This window comes from Varanus komodoensis, unplaced genomic scaffold, assembly GCF_004798865.1.
Source record: "Varanus komodoensis strain SLA01 unplaced genomic scaffold, ASM479886v1 scaffold1, whole genome shotgun sequence".
NCBI lineage: Eukaryota > Metazoa > Chordata > Lepidosauria > Squamata > Varanidae > Varanus > Varanus komodoensis.
This window is the reverse complement of record NW_025335268.1, coordinates 116,215,340-116,234,518: the sequence shown is the minus strand read 5'-3', so window position 1 is coordinate 116,234,518 and position 19,179 is coordinate 116,215,340. Positions and strand designations below refer to the sequence as shown.

Sequence of the window (19,179 nt, the reverse complement as noted above, 5' to 3'; positions counted from 1 at the left end):
CCCCCAGCAAACTCTCTTTGGGTGGTTTTTTCGCTCCTGTCTGCAAGAACAGATTTCTAGCTAACCACTCTGTCTTATTTGATCTCAGAAATCCCAGGGCCCATCTATGTGGGATTCTGTGGTTAGAGTCCCTCCCTCCCCATTCAAGTGAAAATAGCTGCTACACTGCACCTTGAGTAAGAACAGCAGGCACTTCTTTCAGAATTTATTCACACATGCCAGTGGATGAAGAAGTGATGAAGAAGTGAAGTTACAGGAGCCTCCCCTCCCTACCTGTTTATTTGACATGTAGCATTTTATTAGTGTCTCTCTCATCATGCCCCTTGGATATGAAAATGTCCTGCAATTACACGTATATCATTATCAGCCACTACTGTAAACATCTATTCTAGCTTCTTTAACAAAGAGGGCCCTAGACAATCACACCAACACCCAGCTGAGGACAGAGGGGACCTCAGTAATTACTATAATCCATATCCCAGAGAGATGGTATGGCAGTCTCTGTCACCCAAGGGCCTAGACCTGTCCCCAGGGCAGCCTCATTCACCCAACAGTCCAACCTTGTGCCATTAACGTGTCCCACACTGCTAGCATCAAGGGTTTAGGGGCAAATTACAGCAACTACTGCTAACAAGATTTCTTTAAAGTCAAACTCTTCCTGTTGAGGAAGAGTAATTAAAATCATTATGGGATCTAAGGTGTAATTTTGTGCCAACTTGCAACTCAAAACTCCTCTGCTAGTTAGCAAAGTTTGGGTAAGACAGCTTCTGGGGATTTGAGGGAAGCACAGAAAAATTCATAGTGGAGCTGAGAGAAAACCTGCCTTCCACAGAATGTTTAAATGGAAGGAGTTGTGTCCATGACCTTCTTTGCAACCTTGTGCAAATTTGACAAACTTGAGTGGGCAACCATAACTTGCCATTAGGTACAGCCATAAGCTTTTGAGCTATCATTTGAGTAAGGCAACAAATAAGCCAGGTGGGCCATATTAAAAATGGCTCTCAGCAAAAGGAGGGATCCACTTTATCAGAGTTAATGAAGAGCTGAAAAAAGTAATGTTTCTAATAAAATGGTAAAATGGTCTTGCAAGGATGTGTGCAAAATCAGCCATATCTACCTTTTTTACAGTCCCAACACCTTCTCTAATACTTGACAGAAATTTACATCAGTATACATTATGGCCCAGTTTTGTCTCCTAGTGAAACAAGTTACATTCAAGTTGGATCAAGCTGATCTCTATAATCTAACTAGGGACCTGGACACATAGCCAAAACGTGGTAATGGCAAGCTAGACAATCCAGAAAGAATGTCCCTGCTTGGCCGGTGAGATACAAACATCTGAGAGCCTCAGTTCACATCAATATTTCATCCATGCGACACATCTTGGCTGATCAAAAGCGGCTAAGGAAGAAAGACATATGAAAAGGACTTTTATAATTTCAGGATCTAAATTCAATCATCTGCTGTCTTTAAGCAGACCTTTCATCAAAACCCCCCATCATCCCTGTGAATCCTGCACAAAATCCAGCTTATTTGAATACATTTAGGGTTTTTTTTTTAATTTAACAAGATCAAAATTCATTGGATCCATCCAAGTTGACTTTAATTAGCTTAGCTGCCTTGCATAGTAAAGTGAAAATCAGCTTCACAAATTCAGCACAACTGCGCTGAAAGAGTCAACTACTTTAAAGAAACTAAGTCAGTTTCAATGTAACTGTTTGCATCTGGACCAAGTGCTATGACTGCATGACTTTGAAGACATTTATGTACTGGTCTTCTAAGAAACTTCCTCACAGACAGTCCCAAGATCACAAACAGTCAAGAATACTTTCATGGCTCATAGGACCATCTTCAAGGCAGTCGCATGGATGACTCGTTTGCACAAAACATTTTTAAAAGCATGCAGCCACCAGAATTAGTCCAGGAGCTATTCCACTGCTTCAAAACACTATATTGGAATGAATCTTAGTGACCTGAACAAGGTTTATGGTTTCTGCTTGAGGTCAGTGTTGACTACCAAGCATCCAGATGCTCAGTAATACTTAAAAGCCTGATAAAAGCAAGAAAAAACAAACAATTCTGTGACTACTATAGAAAGGTCATAAAGGAACAAACTGACATAAAACAACAAGAAGCTTACATTAAACATTAGAAAGAACGTTCTAGAGTTTGGAGGCAATGAAATGAAGCATCAAACACGTAGGTCACAGTTCACTGGCTTTGCTTTGTTTTAAGGGGCTGGGCCTTTGTCCTGCAGGTACTATGGAACAACTTTTACATCAGAATAACTGTGACAGATTCCCTTGTTGAATCTTGTGGGTCACCATTTAGTGGGGAAATAGGAAATGTAAGAGAGCCTTTACCCCTCTCACAGTGCCACAATTTCCAGGGTTCCCTGAAGAAATGGAATTATTCTTAATCTATTTTGTAAGTTTTGATTTGCCTTCTGTTTTGGAGAAAGTCAGGGTCCCTGAAATAGGTCCACATCACATGAATTGAGCATTCCTTGCCTTGTGGAAGAAATGTTTGTATCTTCCAGCTATACAGGTATGTCAGACCTAAACTGGGCTGCACTATATAAGTAGGGTTGTTTCTGTACAACTATCTGTCTTAGAAAAAATGAGTCAGGGTAAAGACTATTCTCAAGAACTTCCAGTCTTACCAGGAGGTGACTTCATGGGACCACAGCTGAGCCCATTTTTAACATGGAACCTTCCCCTGTATGTAGTTTTGTGCAGGGGATACATTGGAGCATCCTCTGAAATACCAGCTGCCTGCTTTCCCCAGAACAAGTACACCTGGGCTAGAATGTTCCCAGGGACTCATCTAGCCTAAAAAGCCTTGTGTGACTTGGTCTGCAGTTGAGACCAGGACAATTTGTCCGCATTTTCCTCTCCACTTGAATGTGAGAATATTTTGCTGCTGCTTTTGTGTGCTTCACTGCAGACAATGAGGTATCTCGAGACTTGGTTTCTTAGTTCGGCAGAGGATGGATGAGCTCATGTTTCTTTATATAGATATCCCGTCAGATTCCTCTCCATAGCAACACCTCCTGCTGTGACAGCCTCTGGGCTTGCGCTGTCAGAGAGCTTGGCTGCTTAAGCTTGACACCACATCCTACCCATCATTGCAAGCAGCATCTGCTCAAAGGCAGCAGAGCAGAGAGGGGCTAGAGCAGGTAAGTAGAGGGTGGGTCAGCATGCTGTTCCCCACATCATACTGCCTGTTACAGCCAGGAACAACTGAGCTGGCTGCCACGTTGCCTGATGCCACAGTGCCATCTCATGGTCAAATGTTCAGAAGACTTCCTGGAACATGAATGGGTGTGCATGCATGCACGCGCGCACACACGCTCACTCACTTTAATTCTTTTGTTAATAATATAGCCAGAAAATGTACCATGAGCACAGAAATATTTAAAGTGGTGTTGCATTGTTTGTTTTTTAGTGGGCTGGGGAGAAACTGATAATGTAAGTGCATCATGTAAAAAAATCATGATGGTCCAAATAGGGGTATTGGAGAAATCTGTAACAGATTCAATTATTTTGGATTTCTATAATCCAGTTTGTAGATTCTGCTGTGGACCAGTTTTTTCTGACTTACACATATCTTGCAGACGTGCAGAACATTTTCACACGGGGTGGGATAAGGGAGGAGATTTGTGGTAGTTCATATTAGTGCTAATGTGTATTGGTGCAATTTGTATAAGTGCATTTGGGCAATTGTGTAAGTGCTCAATAGCACTAATGCAAATTAGCACCCCTGTGAAGTAGTGCAAGGACAACTTTTTGGTTAAAAAAATTCTGATTCCATCAATGATGGATGATGGAATGTAAGACACTGGATAATTCATGAAAAACTGACATAATGGATTGAATAAAATCCATACACACCTAGATACAAGAGAAGTTCAACAGTACCTACCAAATATGAAAATTGTAGCAGCACCATGGATAGATTTTAACCCATAGGCAAAAGCATGTCAGGAGTCTACAGAGAAGCAGAAAGGCAGAAGATGCTTCCAGATTAAGGTCTCCTAGCACTAACACAGGAGGGTTACAGACTAAAGAACAGGGTTGCCTGGACCCCTCAGTAAAATTCTGTGAAGGCAATTGAACAATAAAAGTCTCAACTAGAAGCTCCCAGAACCAAGAGCCACCTGTATGCAACTCAGATCTGCAGTCCATTTAATTTTAATGCTCCATATTCAAGGCAGTCCTCCGTAGCCTAAAGGTCTGTGTGTCAGTTCTCTGCAATGGGTAAAATAACCCATTCACTTCCACTGTTTCTCTTGCTTCCATGCTCCTTCTTGCCTCAGTAGTGAGATAACTCATCTCCAAAACTAGAAAAGGCATAATTGATAAGGGGTGGGATCCAGGTTATAGCCCTCTCCCTCTGACCTTCCCTGTTCCACCATGTCATCCTCCCAAATTCAGAGATGGTCTGGCTCTCACCAGCTGCTTGGCTTATTTTGCAGGTCACTGGCCTTCAATATTCTGCTAAGCATTCTGACCATTCTTTTTTTAACAGTCTTTTTTCCAGTTCAGATTCAGAGTTTGAGGTATCCACCTTGGAATGCTGTATTTTCGAAGAAGTGGGTCCAGTCTCTACATTCTGCACAACTGACAAACAATTCTCTTACTTGTCTTCCCATCCACTCTGTGATGCAAGCTGAATCATTTCAGCCAGAACACATTTCTGATAGGCCATCCAGAGATTTTGATGTGAGAGCAATACTCAAACTCCACAACAAAGAATGGAATTCTAGTCATTCAGCACTCCACCTTCCACCTTGCTAGAGCTTTTCAAAAACCATATCGAAGTGCTGTTCTTTTAATAAAGCTTATCTGGCTGCATGAAACATGTCACTAAATTTTACAGTAACCTGAGCTAACAATCTGGATATTCGATTCATTTTTAGTCTTTTGTTCCCTTACTCAATAGACTCCGGGCCTCTCTACTTAAGTAAAATGGCACCAGCTCTGGATATATAAGACACCTGTACATGTGGGAGGTTAATCTAGGTATGCATGGCCAGAACAACCCATTACAAATAAGACTTCCCCTGCTGCCTGTAATGGTTCGGTCATGATTGCACAGGGCCCCATAGCCATGGCTTACCTGACAGAAGCACCTGTTTGAACTGAGGGTTACAAAAGGAACTGGGAGTGTACCGGTAGAGAGCTTCATGATCTATGCCTGTAAATGCACAGAAATCCAAGAGACAAACGGTCAGATTTTTTTTACATATCTCGAGCCTCCCCAACATGCCACCTGCTGGGCACTACAAGGACAGGCCAAAGCACCTGCCAGGCTATTTCATTCATTTATTCATTCATATTTGCATTTCTATGCCACTCCCTAGTCCTCATGAAGCAGCCATTTTTGTCCTCTGAATAAAGCAATTCTCCATTTACCTGTATAGGGATGGAGAGTTCAGCATGCTGAAAAATAGCGGAAGAGGGCTACATTTCTTCCCTACTGAGGACACATTACATCATTTTTGTATTTTGGACCCACACCACCAACAGTATCCCATTTATGTTGGTGCCCAGGGCATTTTTTTTCAAAATGCCAAATTCTTCCATGGACTCAGAAAGGTTGGAGAGCCCTGACATGTATAAATCAACATGTGCAGTCTTCCACTTTGAGTTCAGTTAAATCAAGGCATTATCATGACTAAAATAACAGTACATTTGCTAATAGCGCATTTGCTGGTGGACATCTGCAGGGACCATGGACTGCAGCCCTTGCTGTGTCACCAGGTCCGAAGGCTGCAGGCTAAACAACATGTTACCCTGATAAGCACCAGAATGCAACCCTAGCATGGAGGAAGGTAGGGGAGCTTTAACCTTCTCCCCACTCACCACTGCAATTCTGATCTGGATTGAGCCTAAACTGGACTGCGTTGCCATTTATTTCAGTAGGACCTCTTCTGGCAATGAAAAAATGTTTGGTGGGGCTGCATTTATTTTAGAAATATAAAAGTGAAATTGCTGGCGCCACCAAACTATCTCTGAGGCACCTGATGACTGTCTGTCACTACACTTTTTCTTATAACTTATATCAGTGTGGAGGAAAATGTCAATAAGGAGACTTGACTTGAGTGCTATTTTTCTTGGTCAAAAGGTGGGGTACAGATCCAGTATATATTCTTTACAGAGCTGCCCATGTCAAAATAAGCTGCAAGTTCCAGTTTGCCCAGTTGGCAGTGTTTTGTGAGTCCAGTAGTGAATACCTACACTTTATACTTTTAGCTGGGTTTGTCCAGATGTTGTTGCCTATCATCCCTGACCAGCAGGGGAAATGGTTAGGGATGGTAGGAATTATAGGCAACATCATCTGGAAAGATCCTGGTTGGGGAGGACTGCTTTCTGAAATGCATGTATTCAGCCTATTTATGGTCCATCTCAGTTTCACATCTTTTTATCTATAGTTCTATTCATCTGCAAGCTTTTTATAATAAGAAAAAATCTCTCAAAGCATATACTTAAATATGCATTTAATATTTACATGTATAGTTTCTTTCAAAATATATACTTAATTTGATACATCAAACTACTGAGAACTGTATTACAATATTTGGACACATGTGAAATCTAGCGATACCTGTGCATTAGTCCAAGAGACCTTTTCATAAAGGAATTCATAAAGGGCAAATTCCTACTTTGCTTTGGCTGGATGTGAAGCAAAGAAAATGCAAGCGGAGAGCCAACTGAAGAAAGAAATCTGCTTTTCCTCACTACTTGGCTTGCCTGCCTCATACTGATTTCCAGAAAAGTTGGAAGGTTCAGGCATTCCCTGTTCAATTAAACACAGCAGTCCCGCCATTAATTATTGAACATGCACTTTCTATTTAGGACAGACTCAGGGTGATTTATGAAATTACAACATATACAGCTCAGAAGTTTAGGATGCAGTATGAGGGAGCAAAAGGCTAAGTACCAAGAGAACTTTGCTCAGTACCTTCTTTTTCTAAAGCTTCAACAAGTCTCCTTACAACCAGCAGTGCTTGTTCGGGGAAATTTAAATGATCGACAAACTCCACCTGCCCAGGGGGCCCTGTTAGGAAGAGAGAGAGGGACAAACAAACAGACAATTTAACTCACATGTTTCTCATTCCAGTTAAAATGATAGCTAGGTCTGTTAAGCAGCATAGTAAGTGTCTCCTTTGGGCTCTCATTTACCAGGGATGTTTGGCAGTAGCCAGCCAAGTATCATCGCTGAAAAGAATAAAAATTAGTTTGGGTGCTATTTACAGCTACTAAAATAAATGGACAGATTTTGTTTGCAAACATTACCTTTGAAAACACCCCGTTAACTGCAAAATTTTTTTTAAAGAAATCCAAGAGATTGCAGTCAAAGAAGATCCATACAAGAGAAAGAAGAAGGAAGTTACAGACTAAATTCTAGTTGTAATATGAATTCAGAGTAAAGATGGGTATAACAGCTTAAAAGTGAAGTACCTGTATTCAGTGCCAAGATACATCTTTCTGACTAGAAGCAAATTCTGAAAAATGGGTTTACAAGTTTTCTTCATGGTTCAGTCTGAAGTATGGGAAAGGCTAGTTTTGGACATGCTTATGAGCTGGCAGTTAACATAACACACCTATTCCCATGGCAGTTCTGCATTTTTAAAAATAAGGCACTATGACTAGTGCTGCCACCAAAAAGAAGAAAAACAAGATTTTGGGTTAAATTGTACTTTTGATAATTTATACATTTGTTTAAACAGTAAAAACAGCAATCATAATAAAATCTATTAGGTTTTCAAGAAATTCTGCCCATCCTGGAACAGGAATGGTTTCACTATTGTAATGCTTACTTGCATAAATATTAAGTGTTCACCCTTTTGTGTCAATGCACCTTGTTTGACGCAGTTGCTGTGTGCCATCAGGTCATTTCCAATTTATGGTGATCCTGTGAATGGATGCCCTGCCAAATGTTCTCTCCTTGACAGCCCTGCTCAGTTCAAGGCCACAGCTTCCTTTATGGAATATGTCCATCTCAGAGTTGGTTTTTCTCCTCCTCTTCTGCCTTCAACCTTCTCTAGCATTATTGTTTTCTCTAGTGACTTTTGCCTTCTTATGATGTGCTAGAAGCACAACAGTCTCAGTTTTGTCATTTTTTAAGGGAAATCTCTGGCTTAATTTGATGATTTTTGATAGATTTTCTGAGAATTCTGATTGGCATGATTTGGTCAGACTTTGTATGATAGCCCCTTTCTTCTCATGCTACATTTTAACTAAATATTAGAACCATTCTGTTTCTTTTGATTTTGTTATTTCCAGAGTAAAACACTTTGTGTCTGTCTGATGGAAAATGTTCCATTTTAGTCCACTTTATCTCATTCATACAAATTACTCTGATGGTTTACCGTTTCATTTCTTGCCTTATGATTTCCAGTTTACCTTGATTCATACTTCTCATGTTCTGTGTCCCGAATATGTGTGTTGTGTGCCTTCAAACTTTTACCTCATACATGTCAGCCACGAGACTTCTTTTTAGCATTGATCAAGTTGCTTCATTAGTGTCAGCGCTTTTCATCCTTGTGCTTTGCTCTTCCCCAGTATCTGTTTGAGCGCCTTCTGATCTGGAAGTTCCATCTTCTGGCACTATTTCTTGTTTTCAATGTGAAAACAAGTTTCTCTGCCTTTTCAGATACCCATTACAGACACCCATTCTCTTCTGCTGATGTGCTTGTTACTCCTTGGGAGGCTGGTTGCATCCTAGTCTGATGGAGCTTTGACCATTCCATCTTGGATGGCCTGCTAGGAGACCAGCCTAATGAGAGAGTCCAGCCTCCTGGTGGCATTGCTCTTGGCTTCTCTGACACTTTCAGCTGCCCTTACCACATTATAGTGCACATCCAAGAGGGAGACGCAATTGGTAAAGTACCACAATGCCTCTTGTTTGAACCCTTTCCCTAAAATTAAGTTCAATTAATTATAGTTCAGAAAATTCTCATGTTGAGATTCAAACTATGCACATTCTTCCATATCTACCTTGCAATAATAATGATATGTGCTGTAAAAAGATCGAAAAGACAGAACAAAACTGCATGGTCCCTGGCCCTAAGTTGATAATTTAGAAGATACAAAAGGGACAAGAAGTCAACAGGAGACGAAGAAAATTTAAGTATGGGATTCTTCAACTTATATGAGCCTGTCTCACCATACACATTCATCTTTTGGAACTCACATTGGTGGTATGTTGTTCAGCTTTCTTTCACAGTAGCAAAATATGCATGTGGATATTGAATTCTTCCCCCCTCCATTTTGCTGTATCTAATTAAGTTGGAAATTATCTGTTCCATAACGACAGATCTCTAGAAAAACTTTCGCAGCAATTTTCTTCTGCAGTATTCAAACCAGAACTGTGTCTAAGGCATATTTACTAAAACTAATCCAGCCAGTAGGTGGCTGTATAACCCCAGAAAGCAGTCAGTTGCAGTCCCTACAAATCGCAACACTGACAACCTGGGAATTGCTTCCACTTGGCAACTAGGATGGGAGTCTGGCATAAGAGACCCGTCAGAAATACCTTAACTTTCTAAACCAGAAGTGAGCTTATCTTTATAACAGTAATGTAATTGAGACACAAAAATAACAACTTGCAGCAGAAGCAAACACAAAAGCAAAAAATATTAACTAGCATATGAAGCCAATATTTATACTCTTCAACGTGTATCTATGTCTTGCTGTTTAATAATTTTCTTCCCTACTGGAGAGAGTGTTCCTCCGGTTTAGAGAAGGAAAATTTCAAATGGTAAATATAACAATTTAGTTTGCTGGTTCTACAGTGCAAGTGTACCTTTAAATTCCCAAGCGTGTTGCGCTACCACAGGGAGCCCTCAGACCTGGTCAACAGAAATGATGATGAACAGGCAGGAAGCTACAGTGTTTTTTTCTGCATCAGGAAATGTATAGGTACAATGCAGAATGCTGGACTGCAATCCAGTAACCTTAGTGACCATGATGCATCAGTTGCTACTCCAAATTCTTTTCACGTATTTTATTGCTGTGGTGAACAATGCACACGATAACTCCTACTGAGTTCCACAGGGCTTATTCCCAAGTAAATGCAATGGGATTGCAGCCTAAATCAGGGTATCACAATGTCTTAGCTTTCCTTCCAGTCTTAAAATCAATGAACACTGAGGAAAAATGCAAATATAGTTGAAACCAACATCTAAATAATCCAATCTCCCTTGCTAAAATGGCCATAGTGTTAAAAAAATTCTACCACAGCTATCCTTAGAGTTATTCCCTTAGCAATGTTCCAGTAAAATTCCTAAGATTTCCTCTCAAGTAAATGGGTTTGGGATTTGGATAAAGCTTATGCTGGACTGAAACTAATGAAGTATCAAAAAGGCTACATGCCAAATTTAATGCATTTCAAATTTGAATTTTAATAGACTTCAGTTAATTGTATTGACCAACATAGAAGTGAAAGATACTGCTTTCCAGCTTAAACAGCCAGAGACTGATTTTTGCTACTTCAGCAGAATTTTTAATTTTCCATGGATCTCAGAAGCTACAACCAGGCCATCTCTTAGAAATGCCACAGTGATTTAGGCCTTTGCTTTGTACAATTGCTTACAGTCCTGTTGACTGCAGTGCCCCTAGCAATGTCCAATTTTGCCATCTAGTTACAAACTAGTTTGCTGTAATAGAGGAGGAGAAGTGGATTGCTAATGGAGGTCTGTGCATAGAGTGAAAGGGCACCCACAGCTTGGCAGCACTGCTCTTTTATCATATTAGTACAAAGCCTTCTGCTAACCAGTCAGAGGTGATGGGATACCAGAAAACTGGGCAGTCTGTAGATAATGGAAGAAGCTGCACGTGTGGCATGTATGCACGAACTGGCAGGTGGCATTCAGCATGCATCCCAGTTCTCATGAATCAGGCTTTGGCCATGGACAAAGGGGTTATTTTGACAGACTGTTTTTCCACATGTTGAAATTGAAAAGATGGATCCCATTTAAATGGTTTAGGGACATATTTATGTATAAACCACGCATTCAGCAGGTGCTTGCAACAGTCTTTGCAAGAAAGCATAGGATTTCAGAGCAGTCCGTTCCAAAGAAAGGGGTGGGAGGAAAACTGTAATGACCAAATGTTAACTGAGCTACAAATCTATTTTATGTGACAGTTTAAAGCAACTCCTCTCATGAGATCCACCTGTCAAAACTGGGTCAAGCTTGTTTGCATTCTTTGGTTTCATTGGCTCTTTCCTGGTGTACAGAAATCGTCTCACCTTTGGCAGGAGCAGCTGGACAAGGAGAGAAGGCTGCTGGGCCCCTGTCCCTTCATGAGGAGAAGGAAGAGGCGGAGGCAGAGGCAGGAAGGGAGCTGTAGCTTGGCAGTCTGCAGCAAGAGGCCCTGCCATTCTCGCTGGAACTGACACTGCTCAGGAGGCTTGTGCCAGTACAATGCCAATAAAAGCAACCCTAGGGCAAGCTCTTCTTTTCTGGGCATGGAACTGCAGCTTGCTTACTGCAGGGTTCCAGTTTCACACGCTGAGTCTGAAGCTTTCTGGCTGTTCCATCATTTAAATGATATATTCATCTTTGCTTTCTAAAGCCTCCATGCTTAATTGCTTGATGCCTCTTATTTTCAAGGATGGCCCATATTTGTATCCCATCAAATTTAAGAGGTGCCTCTATTTCAGATGCCACAAGTACCTTGTTGGGAAGACTGAGCTGGCATTCCAAGCTCAGCAGAAAGTGCGTTCTCTGACCTTTACTTATCAGGGACTGGAAGCTCTTTGCTAGCCATTTTTGATTTGGCATCTACAGAGGTCCTGTGTGTACTGTGCTGATGGATCCTCAGCCCTCTTGAGCTTGGGTTGAAGGCTCCTCACAACCACATTTACTGTGCTATCTGGGTCTGCTCGGCAAAGACGACCAAATTTCCCAAATGCGTATCCTAAAAAGCTGGCAAGAAGAATCCTGGGTAGCAGCCCTTTCCTTGTTGCATCCTACAGCTATAACAAATAGGTGTCTGTACTCTGAGCCCTGCAAGGTAGGACAGACCTCAGGAGAGCCTTTTTTGTGTATTTCAGAAGCAGAGTTGCCACAAGTGATGTAATGAGAGCCAATGTGGTGTAGTGGTTAAGAGCATGGGACTGGGACTCCGGCGATCTGGGTTCTAGTCCCCACTCAGCCATGGAACCAACTGGGTGACTTTGGGCCAGGCACAGACTCTCAGCCCAACCTACCTCACAGGGTTGTTATTGTGGGGATAAGATGGAGGAGGAGAATGATGTAAACTGCCTTGAGCCCTTTGTAGGAAAAAGGCAGGATATAAATCGAAAAGAAAAGAAAGAAAGAAAAAGAAAAACAACTCTTTGCCCAAATGCGAGAGCATCCAGGCAGGCAAGTTGTTTCTATGGAGAAGGATGGATTCCCTTCTCAAGGCTTCCTGTCATCTAATTGAAGTAGTGGTAGAAAGCACCAAGAGGTCTAGCATGGCCTTCCCTAAGCTGATGCCCTCCAGATGTCTTGGGGTCACATCAGTTGTCTGCTAAGCCTGGGATTGTCCTTTTTCAGAGATAAGTTCCAGAGAGGAGGTGGAGGAGTTGGGATCATCACAAGCACTAGAAGAGTTAAATATGCTGCTCTCTTTCTCTCTCTGCTATGACAAGAGAAGTGATAGGTGCAGCCTTAAAATACCAAGACAACATATATTAGTGTTGCTAGACAGACAACAACCAGCAACCATATTTTACAGTTAGCAATGCACTTGTTTCTTCCAGGGCATGACCTGGTGGTTCTTGAATCCGAACCTATTATTTGTGAATCGCCACTAATGAAAATACTGCCTTGATGCCATGGGTTGGACTGGATGATCTTTGTTTCTCCTTTGGCCCTATCAAATGCAAATACAGAACAATGCTGATAGCATGCAGTAACAGGATGATGAATTCTGAATGAATTTGCCCTTAGGTTAGCCCACTGGAGTAATAGCACTGTTTTTTTAAAAAACAAAAGCACTAAGGATTTCTTCATGGAAGATTTTAAATGCATCCAAACATGAGTAGTGCCTTCATATGCTGATTATATTCCAATGGGAAATAAACGAGTTGACTGACTGACTGCAAGAAAATGTGTAGACAAGGGCATGGGAGAGATGACATTAAGCCTTTCACCTCCAGGTGCTTTCAACTCCCACATGATTTTTGATCTGAAGTGACAGCCTATCAAAGACAATCATTCTTAAGCTTGTCCAACTCCCTCCCCCTTTCTTCCCAAGGCAGAGAGGGGAAGCACAAATGCTTTTATAAGAGGTGTTCCAATTACAAAGGCTCTTGCTTATCATCTGCAGGGTTGTGCCACACAAACCTGTAGTTTGTACAGGAAAAAGATGCCGATACAAAAGATGGTGATTCCATCTCAGAGAAGAACTTGGGCTTCATAGGCTGGAATCCGTGAACTCTTACTGTGTGTTTCAAGAGTACACTATATTATTAGGATCCTCTCTGATTCCTGGTCTTACACACATTATGTTCCTGGCTACTGACACATTGTCAGTATCACAAAAAAAGATACTGAAGGAGGACACAAATTTGCATAAAATGTGCATGAGCTAATTTATATGTTGAAAGCCAGATTTCAAAATAATTAGGCTTTGCAGCTGAAAAGGGGGGCATAGGCAAGTTGGGAGCCTCCACGGGTAGTATCTGGACCAGGGATTATTGATCCCACCCCCCACCACAGAAGATATTCAAATACAGATTCATTCCCAGTATATGATACAGAGGCAGGACAAAGGAGGGGCAAAGGCACCTTTACCAGTCTGGAGCAAAGTTGAACATACCCTTGCATAAGACCCCGAGGTGCAAGGAGACTTTTCTCCTGGTGTGTCTAAGAGCCATGAAGTGTGAGATCTAATTTCCTAGCTGCCTCTTCACTGAAGCATTATCTATGCTAACATGTCAGCTGCAGAAGTCTAAAAATGTCAACCAAAGCACTAATGCTAGGGTAGAGTAAGATTTGCTTTAAAAATCGTCATCCCTTTCCACTTGAATGGTACCATGAAGATGGAAAGATGGTTTCTGTTGGGACTTGGGCAAATTGCACATTAATCTGTCAGAACCATGACCTCTTCTTCCCTTGCCCCCAGTTTTTCCTAGATCTCAACATTAAGGGGTTTTGACTTCAGTCACACACAGCCAAGAAAAGACTATTAAGGATGACATTTTAATCTGCCCCAATACTGCAGACCAAAGGAAACAAATCGTGCAGAAGCTGACTGAGTTATTAAATTGGCCCAGATTTTGTGGCATGCATGTGTGTATTGGAAACTAAAATGTAAATGACAGACTGAATGATTATACACAGCTGTGATTATTTTAGGCAGAAGACAGACAGGAATACTGTGGGTAACAGAAATATCAACAGTAAGATCAGCACATCCGTCTCTAAGTTTGAGGTGTTCTGCAAACTCCTGTACTAGCAGTACAAAAATCCTAGAGTAGTGTAAAACAGTTGCACATTAGTGAACAACCAGCTCCGTGCCATGCTGCAGTTTCATATTATCTGCATGTTAAGGCACAACCCAAACTGTACCTTCAAATCTGGGTGTGCACATGACTTGTGCCACATGACTTCTGGAACCACACTAGCCCTGAGCTTTCCTAGGCTACCCTGCTTTTTATTTTAAAGGGAGATATAGCATAACACAATACAAATTTAGGGTTTGCAAGCTCAAACTGTGGAAAGTGTAAACAGAATATATGGAGCCAACTGGGTGACTTTGGTCCAGTCACAGACTCTCAGCCCAACCTACCTCACAGGGTTATTGTTGTGGGGATAAGATGGAGGAGGAGATGTAAGCTGCCTTGAGCCCTTTGTAGGAGAAAAGGCAGGATATAAATTGAAAAATAAATAAATAAAATAAATATCCCAGGGAGCAGACATGGCCAGATTTTAATTGGGATAGTTCAGGAAAGCTGACCAATGGAAGGCTGTTCAACTAGCTGATTTGCCAATATATTCAGATACATATACAATTATTTAATTCTTTTATATTTCCTTAACCAAATGCTAAACAGTTGATAAAATTCTGACTTGCTTGGAAATGCTAAGTATTTCATATTTAATCTCCAGAGAAGCTTGGTTTGACATAGCAGTTCAGATTCCACAGTGCATTAAAAGAAAAAAAAAAGCTCAGACAGCTTCCAGATCCAAGACTCTGAGTGCTACCAATCAAAAGATGTCATGCAGCTGTACAACAAGGAGAAGCAGTAGGAAAAAATGTGGGATGGTAATATGGTGTCTATGCTTCAGGTCAGGGAAGTGCATGAGATAAGCCTTATCTGGAAGCATCCTAAAATACAATTTGGCTAAGCACATATTTTGTAATATTATACATGCAAGTAATAATTAAAGAATAGGAAGAAAATGGATACATCTCAGGATAGTTACTGCCAATACAGAGTCAGCTGCAACTGGGACTTTTTCAAATTCTTTGAATTCAAAATTCAAAATTCTTGAGTGGATATTTGGATAGATGGATCTGAGGCACAGCACTCTAAATCCTTAGAATTTGTTCATAAAGGCATTGCCAAAGTGGTATCATTTCATGTTTCATATTGTGATATATTAAGTCATGATGCATTCAAATCTGAGTTCCAAAAAGCAAGGCAATTGTGAACCTGTCCTCAGGGAGGGGTACATTGAACCCACTCTCTTCCATAGCCTCCATATCCACAAAACTTGCAAGGTAAACTGAAACAGACTTTATTTGTAACTCCATTCCTCTGATTAGTTACCACACTGAAGCCCAGCCAGCCTAGAGGTTCTTGTTCAGGGTAAAGACCTACCTCTTCCCAGCTTTTCATCTCCAAAAAGTCCACCAGTCTAGGTTTGACATACTTGCCCTTGGTACAAGGCTGGTCTCTGCCTGTGGAAGAAGCTTCCCCAGTCTTTCTGCGCTTGTAGCTTCTTTTGCACTTCCACACTAGGTATTAGGTTCAGGTTTGGATATGCCAGCACTTCTTTCATCTCTCCCTGCTGTGTCCTTCCAGACTCCTTGCCAAAGGAAGCCAGAGCATGGGACTACAGAAGGAATCTTCTACCTTCTTCTGGCACAGCATACAGCCATTTCCCCCTCCTCCTGCTACAGACCAGAACTTGATAGTCAACTCTGAGTGAGCCCCAGCTGTTGCTGATGCAATTCCATTCTCCCCCAGCTGGGCTAACCTAAGCTCACTGACCTCTCAGGCAGCCTTCCCTTTAACCTTTATCAGCATACCTGGCTGCTTGCAAATCTATAGCTAAAGCATGAGGATGACTTGACCCAGTGAGTCCTGGAGGTCTCCTACAACAATGTATTGCAATTCAGAAGTATCAAAGCAAACTGGAAATGGTAAAGCAAGATGGAATTGCTAAACAGTGCAATACTTGTATGAACAAATTAAAGTGGACTGGAATGGAACATTTTCAATCAAATAGTTGCAACAATGCCTCCATTATATTGCTACAACAGTCAGCAACTTTTTCCTGATGTTCAGCCAGAATCTGACTTCTTTTAATTTGCATCCATTATTCTGTGTCTTGTCCTCTGGGTTTATCGAGAAGAGATTCTGGCCTTCCCCTCTGTGATGATCTTCCAAAAGAGCTTCGGCTATTGGGTATTGTAGAAATGAAACTGATGATGAGGATGACTTTCAGGGTGTAAAACCATAGAAGCTCATGAAGAAATAATTAAATACAATCTGGAATGTAAGGGAAAATGGATATCCCCTGGTTTTCCCTAAATGGCATCTGCCTAATAGTATAAATAATGAGTTCAAAGTGGGGTAATAAATGATTTTCCAGGGAATTGTGACACTAATTATTATACCAGGCTCTTCTGTATCTCTTATCTCTGTTGGAAAACTGGATGGAATTATCTGGGAAAGGAACTGTCCATATACCCATGCTGCTTCCACTGGAGAATTCAGGTACTTTATAATTCTGGAGTCAAAATCTTATACTGCATGAGCAATTAATGGAGTTGTGAGAATGTTCTTAGGTTTCATGAGAACAGCACAACCGGCTGTGTTTCAGCAACATAATCCAATCATGTGGTACCACTATATTAATGAGGATGATTTTATCCAACTATGGATTCTCTAATGACATACCCAAATTTACTTTAGCAATTGCTGAGAATCACAGAGAGGGCATAACAGCTCCAAACAGACTGAAAATATCTACTTCTCCAGGTCTGATGGGTAGACAGACCCCAAGCTGGAAATATCTTGCTATGAAAGTACTAAAATCTGTGCAGGCATGTAGTCCAGCGTGAAATATAGGGAAATGATGAGGAAACAGACCTCATCAATGTTTTTTCTAGGGAGCATAGAAAAATAATGCCCATTATGCAGGAGCATTGCTTGGTATAATCTGGGGCTAAAGCTGATAGGGCAAAACAATAACAACAGCAGAAGCACAAATTTGCACGTGCTAATTCAGATACACTCTAAAATAACAGTGTGTGTTTTAAAAGAACCTGTCTCCTAAACAGACCCCTATTTATTGTTGTTGTTTTTAAAAAGGAAGTAAGCACCAGGGAGAGGAGGGCATTTGATATTTCAGGGAAAAACCTTGGGCAGAATGATTCAAGGGGTGGAATAGCAAGAGGAAAACACACACGTGCAAAAAACCAGCTAATCCAGGGAATCAGATGCCCCTGTACCTTTATTTCAGTAGATGCCCATGGAAAGCAGGGTGATGGGGCTGACGGACTCCTGGAGATTTGGGGTTACAAATGCAAGATTTGGGGCTCTAGTTCTAGTGGGTGAACACGGAACACCACTTCTGACATTATACATGATAGCCACTTAGGTGTGAATGGACTGTCCTGCTTCCATGATAGTTGGAAACTCTTTCAAGAAAATTCTTTCAATATCTAATACCAAATTTCAGAGACAGCAAACAAAGGAGTGCACACAATGGGTGAAGAGAATTGTGATATGTTCTTAGATAAGCTTAACAGGACAATAACTTAAATAATTGTATCAGTGTTTCCCAAGTTGGTGCACTCTAAAAGTGCTGAAATAAAACTCCCATCATCTGCATTCAGCAAGGCCACCAGGAAGACACCAGATTAGAGAAAACAGCAGTAGACTGTGTGTTTCTTGTCATTGAAGATCTGAAGTCTACAGAGCTCATTCCAGTAATTTCTTCTATTTACTTTGCTCAGATGGGAGCAATCTTCTTTTCCAACAATACTTGCTATGCTATGACAAACACACTGACCACAACACAAGAGGAGGCAGAGGTCTTCATCATTGGGAGCATTTTAACTTAGAACAAGCCCATCTGTCTGCTGAATATAATTTCCTGGTTTAAGTGCCCAAGGAGCCAGCAAGAGCTGCATGTTGTCTCTGGGCTATGTTCCCCTATTAAGCTTTTCTGGAATGTTATCCAAGTCAATTGAAACATAGCCCCAGAACTTTTCCTTTGGTTTAATTAAACAGTCCATTTTAAGCTTAACATGCTTCAAGGAACAAATGGCTACAGAGGAACTGGAAAACAGGCATTTCCAATTCATTATAACTATTTTGAGCCCTGAATCTGTCTGAGGATTGCTGCGGATAATCAGTCCACAGAAATAAAAATGATGCAACCATGAACTCCATCATGAACTGCGTGTAGTTTGGAAAAAAAGAAATTAAAGGGCTTTGATCTGGAACCAAAAAACAATCTGAATATATATCCAAGGATCTTTCCTTGTGCTACCCTTACAGTACAGTACAGTTATAAAATGTCTGGGAACCACTGAGATAGGGGATTTGCCAGTTCATGGGGAAAAGCCCTTAGGAGTATGCAAAAATAGGCTAGTCCACTATCAAAATGATGGAGGGCATAAAGTTGTTCAGTTCATAAGCATAAAAGGAAATAGAAGCTATTTGTAAATCCACAGAGAAACATGACTCAGCACTTTGAAATGTTGATCTGAGAAGGTCACATTAATATATCAGAAGGCCCAGTAGGGTGACATACTTCACAAGGAATTAACTGATTACAAAATTCCTCTTGCTACTTTCTGCACTTCGTTCCATTGAAATCCTCATGTCTATAATCTCTGACTGTTTCAGATTAGGGGTGCTGATGAACCTGAGGCCTACAGATCAAATACAGTCCACCAGAGAACCAAATCCAGTTCACATGATGGCCATGTCCCC

The 19,179-nt window shown here is 41.1% G+C and overlaps 1 protein-coding gene across 1 annotated transcript in view; it reads right to left on the bottom strand.

Moving 5' to 3' along the window:
• Window positions 1-19,179, bottom strand: part of LOC123029053 (phosphatidylinositol 3-kinase regulatory subunit alpha-like) — a 116,395-nt gene that overhangs the window by 83,279 nt on the left and 13,937 nt on the right. Inside the window, exons 3-4 of the mRNA XM_044441537.1 lie at window positions 6,967-7,062; window positions 5,122-5,199 (exon numbers count right to left, since the gene is read on the bottom strand). Of these exons, the coding sequence (XP_044297472.1) occupies window positions 5,122-5,199; window positions 6,967-7,062 (174 nt within the window). The remainder of the gene's footprint in view (window positions 1-5,121; window positions 5,200-6,966; window positions 7,063-19,179) is intronic.